Below are 27,492 nucleotides of genomic sequence, written 5' to 3' on the forward strand. Positions count from 1 at the left end.
ATATTTTCTGGTAGCATGGTCTCATCAGACTTATTATATAGTCACACTGATGAGTCCCTCATATAGGCTGTGTTCATTCCATGGCTACATCTACATTTATGGATACGTAGAGTACAAGTACCGCACACCCTAGCATGGGTATAAATAGCAGTGTACATAGTGAGGCCCTGCTTAGTGAGTAAAGAAAAGGCACGCCTGAACCTTAGGATATATATCCTACACGGATATCTACATGCCCAAGGAGTACTTTTCACATCTACCGTATTATTTTTAGCAATGTAGTGTCCCACTGCCTTCCTGCTGCCAGAGTCTTTCCCACCGCAGGGAAAGCTCCAGCAGAATGGAAAGGCTCTAGCAGGAGGAAGGTCCTCACTGCCGGTCTTTCCTTGCCACAGGGAGTTGCCTCAGCTTTTCCCCACTGCCTCTCCACTGCCAGAGCCTTTCACACCACATTTCGCTACACACCGCAATGTGGATGCCAGCCTACTTTTCGCTGCAGCATGTAGCTACGCATACCCTACATACCACCACAAGTGTAGACAAGGCATATAACCAATTATCTTAATCTTAGTGAATGATTCATACTAAAGTGGATGTAATTTCAAACTCCAGAGAGGTCAGGGACCTGAATATAAGCATAAGTACTCTATATAATATGATTTATTTTGGAAAAATGAAAGGTTAATATCTCCAAGGGAAATTAATTTAAAACACAATGGGGAAGAGTAAGCTGAAAAACAGTATTACTGAAAGAAACTTAACGTATGTCTATACAGCAGTGTAAGCTTCGGGTTAGTGTGACTCGAGTCAACTGACCCATGTAAAGAAACTCTGGGCTTGAGCGTCTGCATTGCATTTTAACCTTAGGTTAAGGATTTTCTGACCCATGATCAAACCGAGGGCTCTGGCATCCATACTGCAGTGCACAGACCTGAGTCAAAGTAACCCTATCTCAGAGTGCATAGCGCCCCGCTCCTATGTTGACACTGTAACCCTCTGAATGTGTTGCACTGTGGGAAAACTCTACTGCCCACCTTGTCTCCTGTGACAGTGTGATTGGTGGGACTTGGGTGCCCATAAGGAGCACTTGATACATAAACTGCATAATTAGCTTCTTTGGTGGCTGTCTCAGTAGAATGACAGCAGTTTGAGAAGGCTTTAAACTGAATCATAGAATCTCAGGGTTGGAAGGGACCTCAGGAGGTCATCTAGTCCAACCCCCTGCCCAAAGCAGGACCAAATCCAACTAAATCATCCCAGCCAGGGCTTTGTCAAGCCTGACCTTAAAAACCTCTAAGGAAGGAGATTCCACTACCTCCCTAGGTAACCCATTCCAGTGCTTCACCACCCTACTAGTGAAAAAGTTTTTCCTAATATCCAACCTAAACCTCCCCCTCTGCAACTTGAGACCATTACTCCTTGTTCTGTCATCTTCTACCACTGAGAACTACTATCTAATCTGTGCATCAGGCTCTCCACCTCTCGGATAAGTCACCCTGGCAGGAAAATGCCCAGGTGGACCTGTTCTGAGGCTAATTAGGACATCAGTCTCCAGGGCTGTCAGACCAGTAAAATTAAACTTGGCAATTCTTAATTTTTGAAATGGGCTGTTCAATAAAGATGTTTTTTGTTTGTTTGTTTATTTTTGTCTGTCTGTTTTGAGTTTGACATAAAATGTAGGTTTCAGCAGAAAAACACACCAGCCTGGCTGCTGCCATCGGTCAAGTGGTGAAGTGCTTCCCCAGGGACTGCGGTGCAGTGTGTTCTAGCACCTCCCAGGGGTCCCCGCAAGGCTGTGGGGAAGTTTTGGGGCTGTCTCCCACTCACTGCCCACATACTGTGTGCTGCATGGGTGCTTCTGCACACACAGCCTCAGGGAAAGGGAGGCCCGGGAGCAAGAGAGAGAGAGCAGACCAGGATCCCGGCAGGGAGGACGAGTGGCTGGGGTATTGAGGGTTATCGTCTCCCAGCCATGTTGAGCCAGGCGCTCTGCCACTCCCCCTCCCTGCAGGGCAGCTGCTTAGTCCCTACTCCATTCTCTGGCCGTTGCTCCTGACCCCAACCCCCATCCTCCCTGGGGCTGCATGTGCCACCCCAGTCAGCTCTTTGCAAAAGCTTCTTGTTTCGTCTCTACTGAGAACCCTGCAGGCTCTCTGATAATGTGCTTGCCAGACCAGTGTGTAGGGTGACCAGATGTCCCCATTTTATAGGGACAGTCCTGATTTTTGGGTCTTTTTCTTATATAGGCTCCTATTACCTCCCACCCCCGTCCCGATTTTTCATATTTGCTGTCTGGACACCCTACCAGTGTGCAGCAGGCAATGGGTTAAAGCTGACTGCAGCTGCTGCTGTTTGCAAAGGGAGGTGTGGCTTCCATTTGGAATAGAGTGCAATTGACTGCACCACAGACTGTCGGTATAGAGAGGACTAATGAAGCTACCCCAAGGAACTCTGGGATACATCCGAAAGACTTTTGGGACCCGAGTCAAGTTGGTGCCATGTGCACAAGAAACAGGTCCTATTTTAACACAGACTCGGACCCTCCAGCCCTTTGGGGGCCCTAGATTCGAGCCTTGGGTTAACACAATTGGTATGTGGATGTAAGGGAGGGTTAGGCTTGAGCTCAGGCTTATATTGCTGTGTAGACATACCCTGAATAGTGAGAGTGGGCAGTAAATTAGACATGAACTTGTACTGTGATCTTGCAACAAGGGAGGACACTGCAATTCTAGGCTGTGTAAACAAAGACATCACATCTGTGTGTCTCTGTTGTGGTCATATTTTATGTTCAGTTCTAGCCACCTAAATTTGGTGAGAGAAAAATAACAAAAAAAGATCAGGAAGTTAGAAGAATTTGAGGAAGAGACAGATTCTGCCCACCTTACTTAAGCTCAGTGTGGGTTGGAAAGGAATAATTATAAATGATTGGGTGCCAAGTAATTTTATGTTAAAAATTACTTAAAATATTTTGTTAAGAGAAGCAAATGGTAGGCCAACTCTTATGAATTGTTTCTCTTACTTCCAACTCAGGAGTGTGACTCCTACTGTTTTAGCTACAGGGGTTCTGTTGCACACCCTGGGTGACACTATGATTGAAATAAAGCAAAATCGCAATTATTAACCATGATTATTTTATTAGTAAAGAGGAAAAAATAAACATCAGCACAACACAAATGTCAGAACACAAAGTTATTTGCTGTCATCTTTCTATTGACATGCTGTTGAAGATTGGCTTAGATGACACCTTCAGCTTCTGAATATGCAGTCTGACATGAATATACAACATTTCTAATTGCCTTTGCATTCCTGATGGGAAAATCCCAAATAAGCTCTTAAAAGTTAACTTTTTTCTTTTTATTCAGTTCCTTTTCTGAAATATTCCTTCAATTTTATTAGAGTTCAACAGGACATGAAATTCTGTTTTCAAAAAGTCCAAATAGTCCTATTCTTTATATACAAGCTTTCACTTTTTTAAAAGTCTTTTAAAATTAAATCATTCTTAAAGAGAGTCTTTAGCTTAAAGAGTTATTAAAGAAGTTATTGAATCTACATGACAATTTTAGGAAAGATTAATCTTCTTGTCTTCCAGAGTTGGGTTGTGGGAATTTCTGGAGCACTGCCAGTAATTAATTAGTTTCCCACAAATATAAATATTTTATACTTAAATAACTTCTTATTTTAGTAATTAGTTTAGCAAGGGTATGAGATTCCATATTGGTGCGTAAAGCATTTTATCATTTACATAGCAATGATATTAGGAGCTTTACATTTAGCTAACATATTTGCAAATATGCATTTCACAAAGATGTTTGCCATTTCAACACTTACAAAATAAATAAAAGGTTTTAAATATTTCCAGCTGCACATGTTTTTCCTATAGGCTTTAAGTTTTTAGAGTAATTTATAAAATTCATTTCAACAAGGATATTTCTAAACTTCTTTGTGTGGGTTTACTCAGAATTTTTCTTGGAAGGATGAAAAATCCCATGCTTACCTCTAGATTTATTGTTCTGATAACACAGCCCTACATTCCTTTTTTTCACAACGGGGTCTTATCCTAAAACATGAATGTTTTACATGGTTTGTTTTCTTGAGATAAGGATTACATTTGTACGAAACTGGTATCTTATACAAAAGGAGAAGTCCTAGTCTAGATAAGACACTCTTAGGGGTTTGTCTGTTGACCACAGCTCCTTAGAGTTACAAAGTGTTTATTATAGCAGTTAAATGTCTATTAAATAGCTTGTACGAAAGTACAAATTTCAATAACCAATGCATCTTTTAAACATGTCACAAAATAATATAATAAAAAGTTAAAGCAAAGTAAAGTTTAAAATGCAGTTTTTTAAAAAACTCTTTGAGGTAATAAACATGGTTTTATGGCTAAGGAGAGATTATCTTCTTTACATTGGCTTGTCCTTTGGTCTCAGAAGCCTCCTAGAATTTCTCTGATTAGCCTGAACATTTGTCACATAATCAGCTAAACATAATGTATTTAGTTATGTTTTCAAGCATTCTAGCTATAACATACTTCTCGTTATATCTTAATATTCAGTAGAGATACAGAGAAGTTTGTAATTACCTAATATCAAAAGAAAATAATAGTTTTATTAATACCATTTTTGTATCAATATTGAGGTCTGTCCATTACATCAGTAATACCTTATCAGTTCCCATTGGAAAAGATGGGTGTATTCATCAAATAAGGTACTACTTGATTGGGGTAAGAATCTATCTCTTAATCTTGCCTCATATATTCCAAAATTGCACTGACATACTGAATAGTACCTTTCTGTTTGAATTGTCCAATTGAAAGATATGGAAGTATTCACAAAGTAAAGTTCTACTGGGTGCGAATAAGAGTGTCAGATTGTGGCTCTAAGAAAGTTAAATGTGGCAAGGAAGTGATTACAGGGGTGCGAGATAATATTTTACTTACTGATGAGAAGTTCAGAAACCAAGGAAGTAAACAATTATTTAGAGAGATGCTATACAAAGGGATTTAGCTATGAATAATGAAATGAAATTAAACAGAAAATTGAATATGTACTGATAAGAGTTGTCAGGTGGTGAAATGGTAACCCTAAGGAAGCAGTGGAACCCCCATTGCTTAGGACATGAAAACTAGACTTGACAAAACATCAGTAAATGTGCAACAATCCTATGTTGCCATGAAAAGGGCAACCTTATGTCTTTTCTAATTCTGACTTATGAGATTCTTTATTTCTGAGGAGACCTTCAGGGGAGATTTACATATGAATGAAATGATTCATCTTCTTGTTACCTTGATCAAAGAAGTTCAGTTGTTTATAACAGAAGTCCAGTCAGTTTCCAGGCATTTATTCTTGAGCATAGAAAGCACGGGAATATGCCTTGGAAATTAGGTTTTCGGTCTTCAATTTCATCAAAACCTAATTCCCATAAGCAAAGCATAGGTGTAAACAAATTGAGGACATGTAGGCTTGATCACGTTTTTCAGAGGATGCCTTTGGGATTTAAAATATTTTTAGCATTTAGTCTTTCGCAGCTGGAAATTTAACCTGGTTGTAATTTTTTTAACCAAAAAACCTCCAAAAAACAAATAAATAAATTTTAAAAATTGAATTTTTTCTTGAAAAATATCTTGTTGAAAATTGGAAACATTTTGACTAGCTCTACTAAAAGTGTATATATTATAGCAGAGAGATCTCATACAGCATCATGCATCCAATTTCAACCTCAGCATTCGTGATTGAGTCGTGTTTTTTGGCACAGAAGCATGTGTTTGTTTTTTTCTGGATACTTAAAATGCCTAATACATTCAGTGTGCCTGATGTCATTGTAAAGCCCTTCCACTGTAATCACATTTGGCTCATTTAGAAGTCTGTGAAGTGGGAGCATTCAGAAATATTCACTTCCAGTACAGTGTTTTCTTTTGGCATACATAAACTCACATGTGTTTGTGAAGTGTTCAGCTATTGTTATAGTGTACCTGTACTGTCTGGAAAGGCATGTGTAACCTTTTTACCTAATTGACCATAGACTACTATTCAGAAAAAATAGTAAGATATTTACACATCACCGGTTATGGAGCCCTTAGGATTTATGGTAATTGATTTCAATTCCCATCTGGTTCCCACTCAGCAGTGAAGTACGTAGAGGCCCTGTTGAGGGGGGTGGGGGTGACCTTTTCTCCTCTCAACAGACCCCAAGAAATTACAGATTTAGTGGGAATGATAAAACAGACATAAGGTATCAGTGAAAAGCATGTTAAGAATATTAGGCATCACAACCTCAGCAGATTTTATGACTCCTATGGCATACCTTAATGTGGGGCACCCTGAAAAGACAATGAGCTCTCCAACCACAAAAAAAACTTCAAAGAAAGCATCTGCATAACAGAATCATTTCAAGCCTCTTTAATTTTGGTAGGAAACTAAATCTAATCTGGTTATATGTATCAGCTTCCAAATTCCAGAATCTCTAATTGTTTGGATAGCGAATATCTCCAAGATATGCCAAGAGTCATATATTGAAGGGATATTTGGGCTTTGTATGTTTATTTATATCTCCTTATCTATCTCTCTATCATTTTAAATAACTATATGTAAAACATATATGTATCCCTCATTCATATTATTTCATCAGCTTTGGAAGTCCTTAGAGGATCCTTACTGTGCCTCGTAAAAAAATAGAGAAATGTGTTCCTTGTAACTGGATTTTAGGGACCGTGGTATCTTCCATAAATCATTTTCACTTACCTTTGTCCTCATAAGAATTGGGATATGTTTTCATTGGTATAGTAGCTTTAGATCTAATTGGGTATTATAATAATAATAATAATAAAAAAAGCTTTTGATGAACAGATGAATCTATGTAAATTACAGACTTCAAAGCTCACAGAATGCTTAACAGTGGTATCTTGAGGGGAAATGTCAAACAGCAAACCAATTCTTCATTATTTCTCTCTGAAGTCCTTATGATCCCAAATTAGAGCCCCATATAGTGTAAGAAATTACCTATAAAGAGTTCAAAAATAAGTTGTTTCCCATGAAAGCACAAGTTCATACCTAACCTCTGATTATGATATTTTACAAGGCTGCATATTTTGACATGTACTAATGATTACTCCATAATTTTAGAACTACTGGATCTTCAGCCTTTGCCTATCACAGCTTTGGGATATCGAGAGTATGAAGCCCTCTACAAATTCACTCATTTCAACCCTATCCAGACGCAGATATTTCATACGCTCTACCATACAGACTGTAATGTTCTTCTTGGAGCCCCCACAGGCTCTGGAAAGACTGTCGCAGCTGAGTTAGCCATCTTCAGAATTTTCAACAAGTATCCCACATCTAAGGTTTGTGAAATGTGTACTAGAAATATGCAATGTCTGTATACTTCTTTCAGCAATCCAAAACTTTACAAAAATGAGTATTACTGTGCTATATAAATAAGCATATTCTACCATGCTTTAAATGCATATTGAGAGTCTTTTGCTGATTCTCTGTCTTTTCAGTCTGATTTTCAGTTCTTCTTAGAATAGTTGGGTTCCCTGGCTTGAATTTTTTTAAGATGGAGCTCCTGTAAGGTGGGTGCATAAGTGGTTGGAAAACCATTCCCAGAGACAGTTATCAGTGGTTCACAGTCAAGCTGGAAGGGTGTATCAAGTGGAGTCCTGCAGGAATCAGTCCTTTGTCCGGTTTTGGTCAGTATCTTCATCAGTGATTTAGATAATTGCATAGAGAGTACACTTCTATAAAGTTTGTGGACAATACCAAGCTGAGAGGGGTTGCAAGTGCTTTGGAGGATAAGATTAATATTCAAAATTATCTGGACAAACTGGAGAAATGATCTGAAGTAAATAGGATGAAATTCAGTAAAAAGAAATGCAAAGTACTCCACTTAAGAAGGAGCAATCAATTGCACACATACAAAATGGGAAATGAATGCATAGTAAGGAGTACTGCAGAAAAGGGATCTGGGGGCCATAGTGGATCACAATCTAAATGTGAGTGAACAGCATAACACTTTCAAAAAAGCAAACATCTTTCTGGGATGTATTAGCAGGAGTGTTGTAAGCAAGACAGGAGAAGTAATTCTTTCACTCTACTCTGCACTGATTGGGCCTCAACTGGAGTATCATGTCCAGTTCTCGATGCCACATTTCAGGAAAGAGGTGGACAAATTGGACAAAGTCCAGAGGAGAGCAACAAAATGATTAAAGGTCTAGAAAACATGACCTATGAGGAAAGATTAAAAAATATTGGTTTGTTTAGTTTAGATAAGAGACAACTGCGGGGACATAACAGTTTTCAAGTACATGAAAGGTTGTCACAAGGAGGAGGGAGAAAAATTGTTTTTGTTAACCTCTTGGAATAGGAGCAATGGACTTAAATTGCAGCAAGGGAGATTTAAGTTGGACATGAGGAAAAACTTCCTGTCAGAGTGGTTAAGTACTGGAATAAATTGCCTGGGGAGGTTGTGGAATCACCATCATTGGAGGTTTTTAAGAGCAGGTTAGACAAACACCTGTCAGGGATGGCCTGTCCTGCCTTGAGTTCAGAGGACTGGACTAGAAGACCTCTTGAGGTCCCTTCTAGTCTTATGATTTTATGAAAGTCAATTAGATGATTTAGCCACAAAACTCCCACTGAAATTTGCTTTGGAAATCTCAACCTGTATGTGTAGACTTGTTAGTAATAGTTGAGATGGACAAAGAGAGAATTGTAAAATACTGAAAAAATATAAGACTTGAGTGCATCCATAGTTTTTCACAGGGATCGGCAGCCTTTGTTACGCGGTCCGCCAGGGTAATCACCTGGCCATTCCAGGGCAAAGGGGGCTGTGGGAAGCAGTGGCCAGCACATCCCTCAGATACAGCAGGTAAACAAACCGGCCCGGCCCACCTGGGTGCTTGGCTTACCCAGGGTGCTTACCTTGGCAGGCCGCATGCCAAAGGTTGCCGATATTGGACCTTCATACCACAATAAGCAGCTATTAAAGGAATATTAAGAAATCTTGCTTAATAAATCAGTCTTCAAAATTTATAGGCCAGATTATCTAAAGTGCATCTGAACTTTTCACACACTCAGTACATGTGTATCAGTTTTCACACGTTCAAATGTATACTCATGCTTTAGAAAACCTAACTCTAAACCTTTAAATAAATACTGTAAAATCTATACTCGTGTACTTCAGTACACAGAAAGTACTTCTCTGGGGAAGTCTTGTGAGGTTCTTTAAAAGTAGAAAATTTTAAAATTAATTTAAATGATTTTAGTGATAAAATTAAAGAGATGGAAATTGTGTAAGATGATATACTAGTAATTCTGGTTTTTTTTGTTGGTTTTGGTGCATTAATTTCAAAATCTTAGTTTTCAGGTTTTATGTTCTTAGCAATAAATGATAATACTTTATGTAGGTCATTTTATAATGACACATTTGTTTTCTTTTTAAAGGTGTAATGATAGTGTTACAGTTTTATAAATTACTCTTTTTTTATTAACATATATGAATGTTATGGGCTCAAGGAACAAAAGAATTTTTGCAAGTATTAAGTCTATCTTAATTAGAATTCTGTTGTAAGTTACTAAATGTAATTTTAAGAATTATGCCTTAATCATTTATACTTAATAAGTTAATTCAAGTCCTTAGAGGCATAAAAGAAAATAATTCTTTGTAAATTAAAATTTTACACAGCTTTTTCGTGTTTAATTCTGCTTTTGTGTGTGTGTTTGTGTTCGCAGGCAGTATACATTGCTCCCTTAAAAGCACTGGTACGAGAGAGAATTGAAGATTGGAAAGTCAGAATTGAAGAAAAACTTGGTAAAAAGTATGTTTCTCCCAGAAAAACAGTCCTGCAAATGTGGAGAAACTCTGTTGAATATTTTGTAGTATCTAGCTATTTAGTCAAATATATTTAATCTTTCAAATTGTACCAAAGCTCCCCATAAAAAGTCTGAATGTATCATAGCAAACACACACTACATAGAAAAAAAATAGATGACACAAAAATGGAAGGTAGTTGAATACATTGCCGATTTTACTTGTTTTTTCTAGTTGGACAAGCTAACAAATAAGTTCAGTTTCCCTTTCTATTATCTTTGTCTTTTTGAAGTTGCAGTTCAGAATTAACCTTCCTTCAAAGATTTATTTCCAGGATCTCTTATAAATTGCATAACATGTCTATAACAGTGTGCATGTATGACTTTCCATTCTTGCATTCCTCCATTCTTGCATTTTTTGTGCACCTATAATTACCATTGGCATCATCAGGAGTTTGATATATTCAGGAAGTGCAGGATTGCCATCTGACATAAAGCGTATGTGAGTTTTAGTCCTTTCTAAAATTATCCATAATTATCAACAACTTCCAAGTATGGATTATTTATGGCCAGATTTTGTGATCCTTACTCATGCTGATTAATAATTTACTCCTCATGGAGTCTAATGGATTTAAATAGAACTACTCCTAGGAGAAGGTACTGCTCTGTGTGTAAATATGTCAGAATACGGCCTTTACTAAAAGGCAGTTATTTCATTATATTTTCTTTGTGGTTTCTTTTAATGGGGTATGTGAATAAATTAATTTTCCTGATGATTTCAAAAGTTTTTTTTTAAATCTCAAGGAATTATTTTCTTTGTGAAATTAGCCCCATAGCTGGTGATGTAAACATTGATTTGGGGAGATACATTTTACTAAATCACATTTTTAGGAAGTGTGAAATTAGGCAGTAGAACTGGCAAAGAAGTTGCCATAAAAATGTCAAAATAAAAGGATAACATTCAGTCTAAAAAAAACCAACTGTCTTAAGGTTAGCCTGACCTAAGTCAGTAAACTGGCATAGGTGTCAAACCAATGAAATGGCAAGCTAAACCAAAACAGCAAGATTTGACTCCAAAGTAGTGCCAAAAATGCAGAAAAAGAAAAGGAGTGGCAGATTTCAGAAAGAAGAGAGGGGACCAAAACTTGGTTAGGAATAGAGAAACAAATAAATGGCATTTTCAATGGTAACCATCAAAAAAGAGTGAGTTTCATAGCCAAGAACTGTCAGGACTACCTTGACTGTCCCTGCTGCAGAGTCCTAATGGAACCTAACAACTGAGAGCAGAGGTGCTGCTACCTAATCTCTCACAGTCAGTCATCACTGCAAGGCAGGTTGTACAGGGCAATATACAGCCACTAGAAGATCTATAGGAAAGGTTATGAAAGGCTGTTTTGACTTGCAATTAATATCCATGGTAATATTCATTTATCTTTTTTGCATCAGTCTCTGTCTTACAAAGTCACAAATAGTTTTGGACATCCAAGTAAACTTTTCTTTCTCTATGATATTGCTAAGAAAAGTAAAATAATTAGAAGGTAAAGAAGATTAAAGGCGTATTTACTTAGATTTTTTAAAATTTGTTTTTGTTTGCCAGGGCCATTCAGCCAGGAACGCCAATTTTATTTTTTATGGTTGTTATTGGGACACACCTAACCCAATAGGTTAGAAAGCTTCATTGGTTTAAAAATTGAGTTTTATCCAGTCACAATGATCATTTCACTCAATTACAGGATAGTAGAATTGACTGGGGATGTGACTCCTGATATGAGAGCTATTGCCCAAGCTGACCTTATTGTAACTACACCGGAAAAGTGGGATGGGGTCAGTAGAAGTTGGCAAAACAGGAGCTATGTTCAGAAAGTTGCCATTCTCATCATAGATGAGATCCATCTGCTAGGTAAGCATTGTTTTTTATCATAGTTGTTGCTGAATTTGAAAGTGTGTGCTGAGAATAGACTTGCATGGAATTCTAAACATTTGAACTTATTACATTTTAATGCATATTTCTCTTATTACCCAGGGGATGAAAGAGGCCCAGTACTGGAAGTTATTGTGTCTCGAACTAACTTCATCTCATCTCACACAGAAAAGCCTGTAAGAGTAGTTGGTTTATCCACAGCATTAGCGAATGCAAGAGACCTTGCTGACTGGCTAAATATTAATCAGGTATGTGGAAAATTTCTGAAGAAGACATTTGTAGACATTTGTACATATCTGTGCTGTACATAGTAATATTTGCAAAATAATTTAAGCTTCAACTAAAAGTGTTTTATATTTTCACTTTAGATGGGTCTGTTCAACTTCCGACCATCTGTACGTCCAGTTCCATTGGAAGTACACATTCAAGGCTTCCCTGGCCAGCATTACTGTCCTCGCATGGCTAGTATGAATAAACCTGCATTTCAAGGTAAAAACCAAGACATTTCATACATTCAGTTAAAAAAAAGCCGGGGGGAGGGGGAAGGAGTGGGATTCTAACCATTTTTACATAGGCCATTTGAGACACATTTACAACATGTGCTACTATATGTTTTCTTGGGGTGTTCAGGGGAGATCTGTTTCTCTTGATGCCCCAAAAACTATTTATCTCAAACATCAGGTATGGTGTTAATGCAGCATACATCAGAGGAATGTAAACATATTTGGAACAGAATCAGTAAACTTTGTAATTATGAAGAGAGATGTTCTAAAATGAAAATTGTATTTTCTCTTAGGGTTCAGCACTGGAAAAACACATTTTTGTAAAAGTATTTGAGATTTAGAAAGTAGTAAAACCATTCACAGTATTAATCTGATTCGGTATTTTCTTACAGATCACTGTATGTAAGATTTTTAAAAAAATTGTGAACAGAAGTTACAAGTCAAGCTAACCTCACATAATTCTAATTTCAAGGCAATAACCATAAAATTCAGAACTTTCCATTCGTCTAGATATGCTTCTGTTCTCAATTTTTTATTCTTAACAAAGCTGGCAGGCAGGACAAATCTAAGAAAAACCCTCATATTTTATTGAAACATGTTTTGTTTTGGTTACATGAGGAATATTTATTATATCAATTAAAAATAACCTCCAAAATAAATTTTGTAATGTGAACTGCTGTTGATTGTGAGGTGACAGTTGTGAAGTGACTTTTTAGCTGCTCTAATTAGCCTTATGACAGAAGCAAAGTATTGATTGTGGACTAGAGACCAATTTTGGCAGTTTATATTATTTACACCTCCACAGGAGTATTGTACAAAAACACTAATGAACAATAAATCTGTCTTGGGCTTTTCAGCCACACCTGTTCCTGAAGCAACAAAAATCCATTAGATGTCGAATTTTTTTAAAAATATATAATCAGCATCTATAATTGTAATACATACAAGTTGTACTATGTATTTATATAATCTTACAGTGATATACATAGATGTCTGTAGATGCATACACATACACACAGAGAGAATATTACCAGCAAATTGAGACAATATGTTATGGTGGGTGGTATAGCGCACTTGTTTTTCATATATTAGGGATGAATGTTTAGTACTAATTGTAGACTGACGCATTATATAGGAAATAAATCATGCATAAATATCTCAAACATACGTATAACATCATAGAGTATCTGAAGCTGTACATATAAGCTGTTTGTTTACTTCTAGTAGCTCATGTTATTCAAAAACCTATAGCACTTTGATTTATTGAGGATTTGCTTTTCCAACTTGTTTGACAGAGTATTGTCATGGCTGTATTAGCATTTCCATTATTATCCCCATTTCTAAGGTCATAAAAATGTACTGTAATCTGAAAATTATCAAATGTAGATTAAAAAAAAAAACATGGTTGGTTTAAGTAATTCGAACTAGTTATTCAAGTGCAGAACTTATGCTCTTTTACTCCACTGTGGCTAGGTTTTGTAGCAACTATGCAAAGGTTACTTTCCAGTTTAGAATTCTTGTCAATGCATAGGCACAAAATGTAAGTGAAGGATGGATTTAAATCCTCAGCACTTTTAGTTGCAATGCTAGCAATAGATGCTGAATTGCGAAATTCAGGTATCTGGCATGGATGGATTCGCTCTGAATTTTTTCTTTTCTAACAGCTATTAGGAGCCATTCTCCAGCCAAGCCTGTTCTTGTGTTTGTCTCGTCCAGACGTCAGACTAGACTCACTGCCCTAGAGTTGATTGCTTTCCTGGCTACTGAGGATGATCCAAAGCAATGGCTGAAAATGGATGAAAGAGAGGTACATCAATATAATGAGTCTTAGTTGTGTGTGTTTATTTCATTTTTTCAGTATCAATTTGAAAGGAAAGTAAACCTAAAACACAGTAGTTTTCCTTGACTTTTTTTTAAGGCCTAATCTTGAAAACAGTTGCACATATGCTTAATTTTAAGCATGTGAGCATCCCACAGACTTTAGTGTTAAGCACATGCATAAATTTGCAGGATCAGGGCCTTATGTTGTAAGCTCTTTTATTTTTATTTATTTTATGTTAGCAGTAGTACAGTTGAGATCAGGACCTCATCATGCTAGGCATTATGAATACATATGAATTTAATTCTACCCTTGAAATTCAGTTTGCTGGTGACATTCATTCAAAGCAAACTCTGTGAAATTCAATACTTTGCCATTTACACTATTGTGAATTTTCTAAAAAAAAAATAGTGATTTACACAATGCCTCAATTATTATATTTAATTTTCATTATTATCCTTAGTTACCTGTTCCACGGGACCCCTGCCTCATTCAGTGCACAGGATGGACGATGATCAGTTAATGAGTAGCCATTCAATATTTTGTTTTTTCCTCCTTGTTCAATGAATGGCCCCACACCTTAATTACTACACACTATTGAAATCCTGTTATGAAAACAGAATTATTAATTTCCTCATGGGCTTTTCTATGGCACTTGTCATTATAGTATCCGAGTGCTTCGCAAGCAAACATTAATTTAATTTGTCTTCACAACATACATGTAAAACAAGGGAGTGGTATTATCCCCATTTTACAAATGGGAACTGAGGCATAGAGAAATTAATGTAATTGATTTTGAGTGCCCAATCTGAGATGCCTTGGGGCTGATTTTTCAGAGTACTTAGCATTATATACACCTCTACCCTGATATAACGCTGTGCTCGGGAGCTAAAAAATCTTACTGCATTATAGGTGAAACTGTGTTATATCGAACTTGCTTTGCTCCGCCGGAGTGTGACGCCCCGCCCCCCTGGAGCACTGCTTTACCACATTATATCTGAATTCATGTTATATCGGGTCGCGTTATATCGGGGTAGAGGTGTAGTATTTTTTATATTCAAAGCACAGTGCCCATTGACTTAAGTTATATCTGTGAGTGCTCAGCACTTCTGCAAATTAGACCCAGGGTCTCAATGTGGGCACCCAGAAAATGAGAAACATACAATTAGTTGTGCCACCTGTGAAAATTTGATTTAAGTGACTTACCTAGTATCACATAGGAACTCTTTGACAGAGACAGGGATAGAATCCCATTCTCCAGGGCAGCATTCAACAGCCTTAGCCATGAGACAATTCTCTCTCTTCCTGAATCCCCTCCCTACTTCATTTCACTACACATCTGCCAAGTTTTGCAACAAACGAGGGAGGGTCCTACAGACAACTGCCTCCTTCAGTACATAGACCTGATTCACTCCCCTGAGGAGGGTCCTATGGAAAAAATAATATGTGATCATGTATTTTCCACTCCATGCATCTGATGAAGTGGGTTCTAGCCCATGAAAGCTTATGCCCAAATAAATTTGTTAGTCTCTAAGGTGCCACAAGGGCTCCCCATTGTTTTTGCTGATACAGACTAACACGGCTACCAGATGCACAGTTGGGGAGAAGGTAAAATTAAGGTGCTTAACCTAGCAACCTGAATGTTATTTTAATGTAATTTTTGTGTGTAATTTCCCTAGTTTTTAAAAAACAGAAATTTCATCATGCGGCATCATATGGGCACCCACCTGCATCATCAGCAGCATTGGAACTTTTCAGTACACTACCCAGACCTCTGCCAGTAGAGCTAACAGAGTAAATGATAGCAATAATAGGCTGACACCTTCTGTGTACAAAACATGAAGCATTACATTTCTAGGTCACCAGTTCAAATCCAGCCCATGTTCGTGGTGACAAAGAGTTATTAGTATCTGGTAGCAGTTGTGTGCAAAATTGTCTCCACATCAGAAAAGCTACCACAGTTGGCATCGTCACCCTTGTAAAATAGTCTTTGCAGTGAGGCCATGGTTTGTGAATGCTGATGATCCCTCTATATTCAGTTTGAAACCCATTTAAGTCAGCTATTTGCTGGGGAACCTTGTGACTGGCACTTCCCATACAGTACCTATTGTCCCAGAGGAATAAAGAACTATCATGGCTCATTTCAATGGTAGAGCAGGCGACTGACCACTCTCCATAGCATCATCCCTGCTGAGCCCATAAATAACCAAGCAGTCATCCAAATGAGTGTTCATGCTGTTTAAAACAGTATTTAACTCACCCCAAGACCTCTGTGCTTACTACTGATCAGCCACAGCAGAACTCAGCCTGTGGCAGCACAGGGATGGGGGGAATAAATGAGGCAGACATTCTTGTGGGATGGCTTCTGCCACTACAAACCTTTTCTCATGGTTCTTGGAGATTCATGGGGTGAGGAGATCACACCATCCAGAAGCTCTGTACAACCTCAAACTCCTATCCCTTAAAGGAGCACTAAGTAGGAGACTCAACAATGAGAGCCATAAGATGATTTCCTAGTTCTTTGGCTGCTCTTATGTTTGTTTGTTTTGTTGTTGTTTTGTTTGTTTGTTTTTCCTTTGAGAAGGAGCAATATGGCCATTGTAATTACCTGAATTACCAGTTGTCCTGGATGCTGGGAAATTTCAATCCAAAACACAGTTACCCACAAATCCCTATTATATCTGCTTCTATTCTTTGCAACCAACCAGGCATAAATCACAGGCAAATACTAATAACTTAAACAATATCCATTTCTTCGTATTTTGTGTTTAGGCTAAAACGATTTCAAAAATTACCAAAAGGTCAGGTTTGCTAATCCTAAACTCCAGTAAATTTAAATGACTAATGAGAGAGCCCCCTCCCATAGGAGTTCACGCCATAATCACTGGAATCAAGTTCTGCCAATCTTCACCAGTTGCTCAAAATGTAATTTGGACAGAAAAATATTGTTTCCTGCATGTGGGAATAATTTGGTTCTGCCTGTACTGGGTAGAAAATACGAGATAGAGGATGCCATCTACATTTCACTCCTTGGATATAATGGGAAATGGGAATCTTAACTGCCTCCTAATAAAGTAATATCTAAAACACATCTACTTTTGATACTGCTTTTCTGCAACTGATGACTAACTCACTGAACTGCAACTTTTGTAAGGTTTGTGTTACAACCTTAACTTTAGTTTAGACCAGCATAACAATTCCATTTCACTAGAAGACAGTGAGCAAAACAGCAACACAAAAGGCTTAGCTCTGTGCTCCTGCCCTATTTGTGCCAGCTTCCTACCCTTTCAGGAAGCTTTGAGATTACCTGCAGTTTACACAAGAGAAAGAAGAACAAAGAAGAAATTCACTCACAAGTAGAATATGCTATTGGCCCTAAATGGTTGGTACTAATTACTTTTATATGCTCCCTCTGAGTGCAGTTGGAGTCACTGAAGGCACTTGCATTAAAACATCATATTTCATAAACAAGAGGGACCCAGTTGGAGGATTATCTAAGAAGTATCTTTGACTTTGAAACTTGCTCCTGACCTGTTGGCCTATCAGGGCCAAAATTTCTTTGCATGCTGTGCAGCGCCATCTCCATGGCTTATAAATAAGGGGTAGAGATTGGCAGAGTTTGGGTCTAGCTCAGTGGTTCCCAAACTTGTTCCGCCACTTGTGCAGGGAAAGCCCCAGGTGGGCCGGGCTGGTTTGTGTACCTGCCACGTCCACAGGTTCAGCCAATCGTGGCTCCCAGTGGCTACGGTTCGCTGCTCCAGGCCAATGGGAGCTGCTGGAAGCAGCAGTACAAGTAAATAAATATTGTGAATGACTGTGGGCTAGCCCTATATTTTTACATCTCACCACCAGAACACAGAAGGCAAGAGTTGTGTGTTATATGTTACAAAGAAGGTTTTGCAAAGTGTCTTGACATTGGTGATGTTCTTAAATGAGAGCAAAAATGCAAACAAGCTCTGTTGTGATTTATTTTTTATAATGTTGGATCAAAATATATTTTTTTTAAATTGAGCAAGATTAATCTGTAGTTTTGGTCTGGTAAAAAGACATGCTGGATTAGTCTAAAACTAATGCTTTTGGAGCAAAACAAATCCATCTTGTAGCACTTTTTTTTAACCCAGTTTTTTGGGGGGGGGTTTAACCCAGTTTTTTTGCTTGAGAATTCTAACAACTTCAAATTTAGACTGAAATCAAACCCAGATTAGTGAAATTAGGCAAAATGCTGTCCAAACTGCTGTAACTTTTTTTTCTGAGTAAAGCTAGAACTGGCAAATGTCTAGCTAAGTCTTCCTCAAATGTTTCACAAGTCCACCTATCAGAACAGACGACATAAAAAAAGAAATTGTTGTCCACTGGCTGAAAGACTGTCAATTTTTCATGTTTAGACATAGGCTTGGAAGAATTCAATTTTTATTGGTAATGGTTGGTAAACATAAATTTCACTTCACGCCCACAAACTGCCAAAAAAAATGTTTTCATCAATAATGATCAAAATTTATAGATAGGCAAAGTAAGAAAAAAGCTGCGTGAAACTTACTACAGTTTGATTTAAGAATATTTACTTTGTATATTTTAACATGTGATGCTGACAATTTGTCTTTTAATGATTGCAAAGCTTTAACATTTTGAATCTCAAAGTCTGTCATTAAATAATTATTGTATAACCCGCCCTAATTTCCCACAACTGTGAAAACTTAAATTGATAAATAATGCTTAAAATCCATCATTTTGCATAACTGTGAAAATGTAAATTGATAGAAATAGAGAAATTGCTTTAAAATAAACCTTGATATTCTCTGCCAATTTTTTTTAAAATTGTATTCTGCCAAGCCTATTTATGCATTGCAAACCATTGTTTCTGTAGTAGCTGCTTGCCATCTAATAGCTTTATTTTCAATGAATTTGCAGTTGGTACAAGTGAAGTATCTTGTGAGATTTAACAGGAGAGTATTAAGTGGGGAGAATGTAAACTACCCATTTATGTAAACAATTGACATCTTCAAGCTTTACTCTAGACTTTAGTGGTTTTCTTTTGCCTTCAGCTGGATAGTAAATCTTATTTGTATAATATTTACTTTAAAAAATACAACAGCACTCTCAGAAAACTCCTGGATTAGTTTTGTTTACTGATGTCATTGGTGCTGCTACATTGGAGCTAAATACTGGGCTCCATTTGCCAGTCAATAAACCCCGTAAGACTGCTTAAACTGGCTCCACACCAGTCTGACCAGTCGCAGGGCTCTCTTGCCTGGAATGCAAGGGAGACAGTGAGAATCCATGCCTGTTCCCTGGACAGGAAGCAGTGAGAGCCTCACCTCCATTACCAGCTGATGCCCCTCTGTTCACCTAACAGTGGCTCCACAGAAATTGGCTGCACTCACTCTGGCAAGCTTCTTTTGAATGGAGAAGACGGGGTGGGGGGGCATCAGGATTGGGTTCTTCATCTTTGTGAGGCAGAGAGAAATACACATTTGTTTTCCAGATATATGGCTGCAACACGCTGTGTAAGAGCTAGCTAGCTATTAATTGCTGGTGATGAGGGGGTATGCCAGAATGTCCCACTGGGAGATCAAAGCCTCCTTCTCACTCTGCCCTCCTTGGATAGCCATGGGATGATATGCTGCCTAGCAGCAGCTAACAGCTCTGGTTTATAGCTGTCAGCAAGGAGTGAATTGTTCAGGCTGATGGCTCATTCACTCCTTTTAACTGCATAAGAGGCAACCCCACCTTTAAAAAGAACAGGAGTACTTGTCAAGTATCAGAGGGGTAGCCCTGTTAGTCTGGTTCTGTAGAAGCAGCAAAGAATCCTGTGGCACCTTATAGACTAACAGACGTTTTGCAGCATGAGCTTTCGTGGGTGAATACCCACTTCTTCGGATGCAAGCAGTGGAAATTTCCAGGGGCAAGTGTATATATAAGCAAGCAAGAAGCAAGCTAGAGATAACGAGGTTAGATCAATCAGGGATGCCAATTACAGAACCAGTTTCTCCTCCCTTGGTTTTCACACCTCAGCTGCTGGAACAGGGCCTCATCCTCCCTGATTGATCTAACCTCGTTATCTCTAGCTTGCTTCTTGCTTGCTTATATATACCTGCCCCTGGAAATTTCCACTGCTTGCATCCGAAGAAGTGGGTATTCACCCACGAAAGCTCATGCTGCAAAACGTCTGTTAGTCTATAAGATGCCACAGGATTCTTTGCTGCTTCAGGAGTACTTGTGGCACCTTAGAGACTTGGGGCTTGGCTACACTGGAGAGTTGCAGCACTGGTAGTGGCTTTACAGCGCTGCAACTCACTCACCATCCACATTTGCAAGGCACATACAGTGCTGTATCTCCCTGGCTACAGCACTGGTTGTACTCCACCTCGGCCTGGGGAATAACGACTATAGCGCTGCTGATGCAGCGCTGCTCTGCCAGTGTGGCCACCAAAAGCGCTGTTGTTGGCCTTCAGAGGTATTCGGAGGTATCCTAGAATGCCTGTTCAGCCACTCTGCTCATCAGTTCGAACTCTACTGCCCTAGCCTCAGGTGACCCGCCCTTTAAATGCCCCGGGAATTTTAAAAATCCCCTTCCTGTTTGCTCAGCCAGGTGTGGAGTGCAATCAGTGAATCTTTCCAAGCGACCATGGCTCCACGTGGCAAACGAGCCCCAGCAAGGAGCAATGGCGAGTTGATGGACCTCGTCAGTGTTTGGGGGGAGGAAGCTGTGCAGTCCCAGCTGCACTCCAGCCGTAGGAATTACGATACCTATGGGCAGATATCAAGGGCCATGATGGAAAGGGGCCATGACCGGGACGCGCTGCAGTGCAGGGTTAAAGTGAAGGAGCTGCGGAGTGCCTATTGCAAAGCCCGCGAGGGAAACCACCGCTCCAGCGCTGCTCCCATGATCTGCCGTTTTTACAAAGAACTGGACGCAATACTTGGGGGTGACCCCACCACCACTCTGAGGACCACGATGGACACTTCAGAGCGGGGGGAGGAGGAGGAGGAGGAAAGTGAGAGTGAGGGTACTGTGGTGTGGGGAGACACCCCAGAGTCCCTGGAGGCATGCAGCCAGGAGCTCTTCTCAAGCCAGGAGGAAGGTAGCCAGTCGCAGCAGCCAGTACTTGGTGGAGGACAAACAGAGGAGTGGGTTCCTGGTAAGCGGCTTTTATTTTCATGATGGAAATTTTTTGGGAGAGGAGGGACGGTTAGGGCTGCATGCATGCATGCCTAGATGCGGAATAGCGCATTGATGTGGTCTATCACGTCGCAGTAATCGGCCTCGGTAATCTCTTCAAAAGTTTCAGTCAGAGCGTGGGCAATGCGCTTGCACAAGTTTATTCGGAGAGCCACTGTGGTCCTTGTCCCAGTCAGGCTAACGCATCCGTGCCACTGTGCCGTGAGGGATGGGGGGGACCATTGCTGCACACAGGCAAGCTGCATAGGGGCCAGGGCGGAATCCGCATTGCTGTAGAAGACCCTCCCGCGCTTCCCAGGCGACCCGCAGCAGCGAGATATCTTCCAGGATCAACTCCTGTGGAAAATGTTGGGATAGTGTTCAGTGTAGGTGCCCCCGGCAGCTGTTTGCTTTCCCCAATGCACTGAAACCCCGAGGACAGTAGAGCCCTGAAGCAATCAGTCCCCTTTACTCACCATTTCGGGGCTCCCGTGGGTTATGTGCGCTCTCTTTGGGATGGGAAAATTATGCTATTGTGAAGACTGTTACACTCAACTGTGTGGGAATAACTGTCTGGTATAAACAATGCTTCCTCTGTTAAGTGTTGCATTTTTTGCCTTTACAGAAGCAACCTTGAGTTCTGGGCTGCCCGTGTTATCAACAGCTCAAAGACTACAAAACTTCCGGAAGAAGCCGCGAAAAAGCAAAGAAGACCTGCTGCAAGCAGTTATGCAGCACTCTGTCACAGAGAATCAAAAAGTGCAGGACTGGAGGGAAAGGGAAAGCAGAATCCGCCAGAAAAATGCAGCGGACAGGAAGAAAAGCACAAAGCAGCTGATAAGCATCCTGGCGCGCCAAGCGGACTCTATCCAGGCGCTCGTAGCCATGCAGGCAGAGGACTACCGCCCTGCCCCGTCCCAAAGCTCTTTCCCTTGTGCCCCAATGTCAGCTCAAAACCCTCTTCCCCAGCATCCAGGTTCTTACCACCACCAGCTGCCTCCAACACCTGTACGTTCACCAACCAGCCCTGAGAACTACGACCCTTACCCTCTGCACTCAACCCCCATCACCATGCAGTATAGGCATCCTGAAATGCAGCAGTCATTGCACAGCACTCCAGACAGGACATATTCAAACCTGTGACTGTACAGTTCTCCACCCCACTCCCCTGCCCTTTTAGGTTCCCCAAAAGTTGTGTGTCTGTCAATAAAGTTCTTTTCTTTTCAATAAATGAATTCTTGGCTTTGAAAACAGTCTTTATTATTGCAGAAAGTCAAAGATACCTTAGCCCAGGAAAGAAACAGGCAATGCAAATCAGCTTAGGAAACACAGATTCCTACTAACATTGTAACCACTGCACTTCACTCCTGTGCAAGGCACCAAACATTACTGTTGGTTTTCAGCCTCAAATTCCTCCCTCAAGGCATCCCTAATCCTTGCAGACCTGTGCTGGGCCTCTTGAGTAGCCCTGCTCTCTGGCTGTGCAAATTCAGCCTCCAGGCGTTGAACCTCGGTGGTCCATGCCTGACTAAATCTTTGACCCTTCCCTTCACAAATATTCTGGCGGGTACAGCACGTGGATATAACCGCGGAGAATGGGATGCTGCTTTCCCCCAAGTCTAGCTTCCCATACAGAGATCGCCAGCGCCCCTTTAAACGGCCGAAAGCACACTCCACAGTCATTCAGCTAAGCCTGTAGTTGAACTGGTCCTTGCTCCTGTCAAGGTTCCCTGGATACGGTTTCATGAGCCACGGCATTAACGGGTAAGCGGGGTCTCCAAGGATCACAATGGGCATTTTGACATCCCCTACTGTGATCTTCCAGTCTGGGAAAAAAGTCCCGGCCTGCAGCTTCCTGAAGAGGCCAGTGTTCCGAAAGATGCATGAATCATGCACCTTTCCGGGCCAGCCTGTGTTAATGTCAATGAAATGCCCCCGGTGATCCACAAGCGCCTGGAGAACCATGGAGAAATACCCCTTCCAATTAACGTACTCGGATGCTAGGTGGAGTGGTGCCAGAATAGGAATATGCGTCCCATCTATTGCCCCTCCACAGTTAGGGAAACCCATTTGTGCAAAGCCATCCACAATGTCCTGCACGTTCCCCAGAGTCACGGTTCTTCTTAGCAGGATGCGATTAATGGCCCTGCAAACTTGCATCAACACGATTCCAACAGTCGACTTTCCCACTCCAAACTGGTTCCCGACCGATCAGTAGCTGTCTGGAGTTGCCAGCTTCCAGATTGCAATAGCCACCCGCTTCTCCACCAGCAGGGCAGCTCTCAATCTCGTGTCCTTGCGCCGCAGGGTGGGGGCGAGCTCCTCACACAGTCCCATGAAAGTGGCTTTTCTCATCCGAAAGTTCTGCAGCCACTGCTCATCATCCCAGACTTCCATGACGATGTGATCCCACCACTCAGTGCTTGTTTCCCGAGCCCAAAAGCGGCGTTCCGTGGTGCTGAGCATTTCCGTGAATGCCACAAGCAATTTCGTGTCATACGCGTCACGCGACTCGCTATCATCGTGGGACTCCTCATCACTTTGGATCTTAAGGAATAGCTCAACTGCCAAACGTGATGTGCTGGCGAGAGTCGACAGCATATTCCTCAGCAGTTCGGGCTCCATTTCCCACAGAAATCGTGCTGCACAGAAACCGTTGTGAGAGTCAAGATGGCGCCAAACGTGGATGGAAAAACAGGGATTGCTGGGATGTGAAGCGATGCATCACGGGGCGTTGGAACAGGAAGCAGAATGACCCGCACCCTCCGCTCCCTTCCCACAACCCACGGCGCCGGAATGAGAAGAGGTGCTCTGTGGGATAGCTGCCCATAATGCACCACTCCCAACACCTCTGCAAATGCTGCAAATGTGGCCACACCGCAGCGCTGGTAGCTGTCAGTGTGACCACACTGCAGCACTTTCCCTACACATCTGGACGAAGACAGCTTTAACTCCCAGCGCTGCACACCTACAAGTGTAGCCAAACCCTAACAAATTTATTTGAGCATAAGCTTTCGTGAGCTACAGCCCACTTCATCAGATGCTCTGAAACCCCACCTTTGAGATTTTGAAAGAGATGCTGCCACCTCAAGGTCCCAATTTATCATATACAGCAGTAGGACTGGGTGGCACCATGGATTGTTACCCAAAGAGGAGGTGGGATTAGGCAACTGCCTGGGGGATGGAGGGAAGGCATGGGGAAGGGACCAACCCCTTCCCTCTCCTCCAAATTGTACTCACCTCTGTGGAGGTATGGCTGTGGAATGAAGCAGTGCTGCTCTTTCCATACAGCAGAAATTATTAGAATCAATTTGTATCCCTTAATTTTGTTACCTCTTCTTTTCTTTTCCTTTTCTGTCATGTTTGTATTGCTTTTTGTCTTAAGGACAAAATAGAAAATTTAAACTAATTAAGAAAGTGGCACATATTATTATTGAGCTATGATATAATTAGATAGTACTTACTCAGCAAAAGAAAGTGAATTTAATATTTTCTAGGATTTAATCCACCCCCCCCCTTTTTTTTTTGAATTTTGAATTTCTTCTCATATTTAAACATAATGGGGGAACAAGCCAACTACCAATTTACACCATTAGAACTACAACCACAATAATTTTCTCATAATGTATTCATCATTTTAATGACTTGCATTTTCTTAAGATTATTCTTTATGAAACCTCTGTATAAAACTAAGTTCCCAAACACAAACATACCTTCTGTAAGTCATGATCTTTAATAATAATCATACAGGGCCACCTCCAACTCCCACTTAGGTCAGTAGAAAGACTGTTCCTGTTGATTTCAATGGGAATTTGATCAGGCCCATTATGACCTCTGAATTCCTAAAGAGAGAAACTGTGTCAGAGAGAGAGAATTGTATGTATATGTATATGGCGTGCGTGAGATAATTGTGTATGTATCTTTGGGGGGGGACACAATATATATACATATATATGAAAAAAAAATTGGGAGAGATAAAAGGGCATTTGTCTTTTCTACCTGTCACCCTTAAATCAAAAAACCCATTGCCTCCTTATAAACTCATAGATGTTAAGGTCAGAAGGGACCATCGTAATCATTTAGTCTGACCTCCTGCACATTGCAAGCCCCAGAACCTCATCCACCCACTCCTGTGACAGACCCCTAACCTCTGGCTGGGTTATTGAAGCCCTCAAATTATGGCTTAAGGACTCCAAGTTACAAAGAATCTACCATTTACACTAATTTAAACCTGCAAGTGACCTATGCCTCATGCTGCAGAGGATGACAAAAAACCTCCTGTGTTATTGTTTTGAAGTAATGCTATGCTATAAAATGAGTAGAGAAATCTTGGACAAGCATATCACTGCCTTTTAAATATTTTAGTGCTAAATGTGTAATTTTATTAATGTATCTCAATTGTGGTAAATGCATATACTTGAAAGCACTTTCCCTGGTTAATCTTGTCTGGGTGGTGGGGAGTGGAGCTTTCATTTATTTATTTATTTATTGGGCAGGGGGGGAGGTTCTCTTTTGGAATACCTGATCCAAAATAATAATAAGGTAACTTGATTGTGTGTCTTTAGCAATTATCAAGAATGATCTCTAAATGTTTCTTTCGTTATTTAAGTTTAACTTCCTTCTACAAGATGTTGTCTTTATGACACAAAAGTGTGTCATAAAAAATTAACATTTAGGTATAATAATGAGATATTTTTATTTCATTTAACATCTGTAACAGATGTGAAATATATAATTATTTTTGTAAAAGACTTCATAACTTTCACAATTCTTTTGTTTGGCACATCTTTCTTTTGCTGGGCATTTTAGACAATTGATAAGCATTATTCAGTGGCATATGGTCTGAGTCTGACGTGCTTTGAAAAGAGTACAGAGTACTAATAATGAGGATTCTGTGAAAATGGGAAAACCAGCACAACAGATATGCTTTGAGAAAGTATGGATTTTTAGCATCTTGAAACAATATATCACACTCAAAGGGACAGAATTGGGCTGCACAATCTGTTAGCTCATTCTTGTCCAATCTGGTCTCCTCCTTTCTTTTGGAGCCAAAATTGTCATCAACTTGCTGAATTATACTCTGACTGGAATGTATTTCAGGCACAGAGTAATGTATCTACTTAAATGGAATCCTATCTTTCTACAAAAGCTTTTTAAGTATAATAAATTTTAAAATATAAAAAACAGTTCTATTAACTTAAAGTAAATGGTTCAACAGTTTACATATGTGCAGGCACAAAGAAAATGACTACTTACTAGTTTCAAAAAAATCTAGCATGTCTAGAGAAAAGTTTATTTCTGCCATTTATAATCTTGCTTTTTTTTTTTGTAATTAATATTTTGCAATGATTACAGAATCCAGTTCAGATTTCAGAGGTGTTTGTTAACAGCTAGCTTCTTAATCAAGCTATGGTATGGGGAAGAATGGGAGGGGTTTTGTTCATATTTCAAAAATCTATGCAAGTTAGTCCAGGTTACCCAGCATCAACCCAATTCTGCTCTCATTGGAATCCAGAGGAAAATTCCCCTTGACCTCAATTGGGGCAGGTTTGAGCCCTAAATTAGTTTAATATTAACATATTTTAGTGTGTGTGTATATATACACATACCCTAATTTCAATAACATTTACAGTTTCTTATAGCCATGTTGCTGTATTTAGAATGTTCCTTTTTCTATATCAGAGTTTAAGAAGAAATGTATTACTTTTTAAAACTTTTTAAGAAGGATGATTACATTTATGTTCAAATATATTAAAATATATAGTAAAATGTAGAACGATGTAGATACTTCGATGCGTCTTACAGTATGTCATGTTGGTGTTAGTGCATTTTTTCTGACTGAATAAAAACTATTAAATGTACCTAATATTTATCTTATTAGGTAGAGATATTTAATATTTACGCAATAAATAGGCACAGGGAAAGGAGTTCTGCTTTAAAATAAATTGTCATCAGAATTTTAAGCCCTGAATTGTGCCTGTGGGTAGAAATAGTTTTGTTTATTGTATTGATTTATGTAAAAGTAAGGGGGTCAGCTAGAAGTGACTAGGATTCCCTGCTGCTAGAATGACAGGATAGTAGTGCATGTGCCAGCTCTCCTGCTAAGGGTTCTTTAGTTTTCCTGTGGTAAATTACACTGCTTTGCAGGTATGACTAACATCACCACAGGACACTGCTGTAATACAAGTCAGGAGAAAAAAAAATAACCACCGCAGATTGCAAAAAGCAAGAACAACAACTCTGAATAAATTCCCAGCAGTGTGAATTTGGGCTGTTTTATG

At 39.8% G+C, this 27,492-nt stretch overlaps 1 protein-coding gene across 2 annotated transcripts in view; it reads left to right on the top strand.

Annotated features, from left to right (window-relative positions):
- The window catches only part of ASCC3 (activating signal cointegrator 1 complex subunit 3), a 493,632-nt gene that overhangs the window by 376,618 nt on the left and 89,522 nt on the right, over positions 1-27,492 (top strand). For both annotated transcript variants that reach the window (XM_039531733.1, XM_039531734.1), the window contains exons 25-30: positions 7,122-7,342; positions 9,732-9,817; positions 11,543-11,709; positions 11,833-11,978; positions 12,099-12,219; positions 13,898-14,040. In XM_039531733.1, coding sequence (XP_039387667.1) covers positions 7,122-7,342; positions 9,732-9,817; positions 11,543-11,709; positions 11,833-11,978; positions 12,099-12,219; positions 13,898-14,040 — 884 coding nt within the window. The remainder of the gene's footprint in view (positions 1-7,121; positions 7,343-9,731; positions 9,818-11,542; positions 11,710-11,832; positions 11,979-12,098; positions 12,220-13,897; positions 14,041-27,492) is intronic.

This window comes from Mauremys reevesii, linkage group 3 (genome assembly GCF_016161935.1).
Source record: "Mauremys reevesii isolate NIE-2019 linkage group 3, ASM1616193v1, whole genome shotgun sequence".
NCBI lineage: Eukaryota > Metazoa > Chordata > Testudines > Geoemydidae > Mauremys > Mauremys reevesii.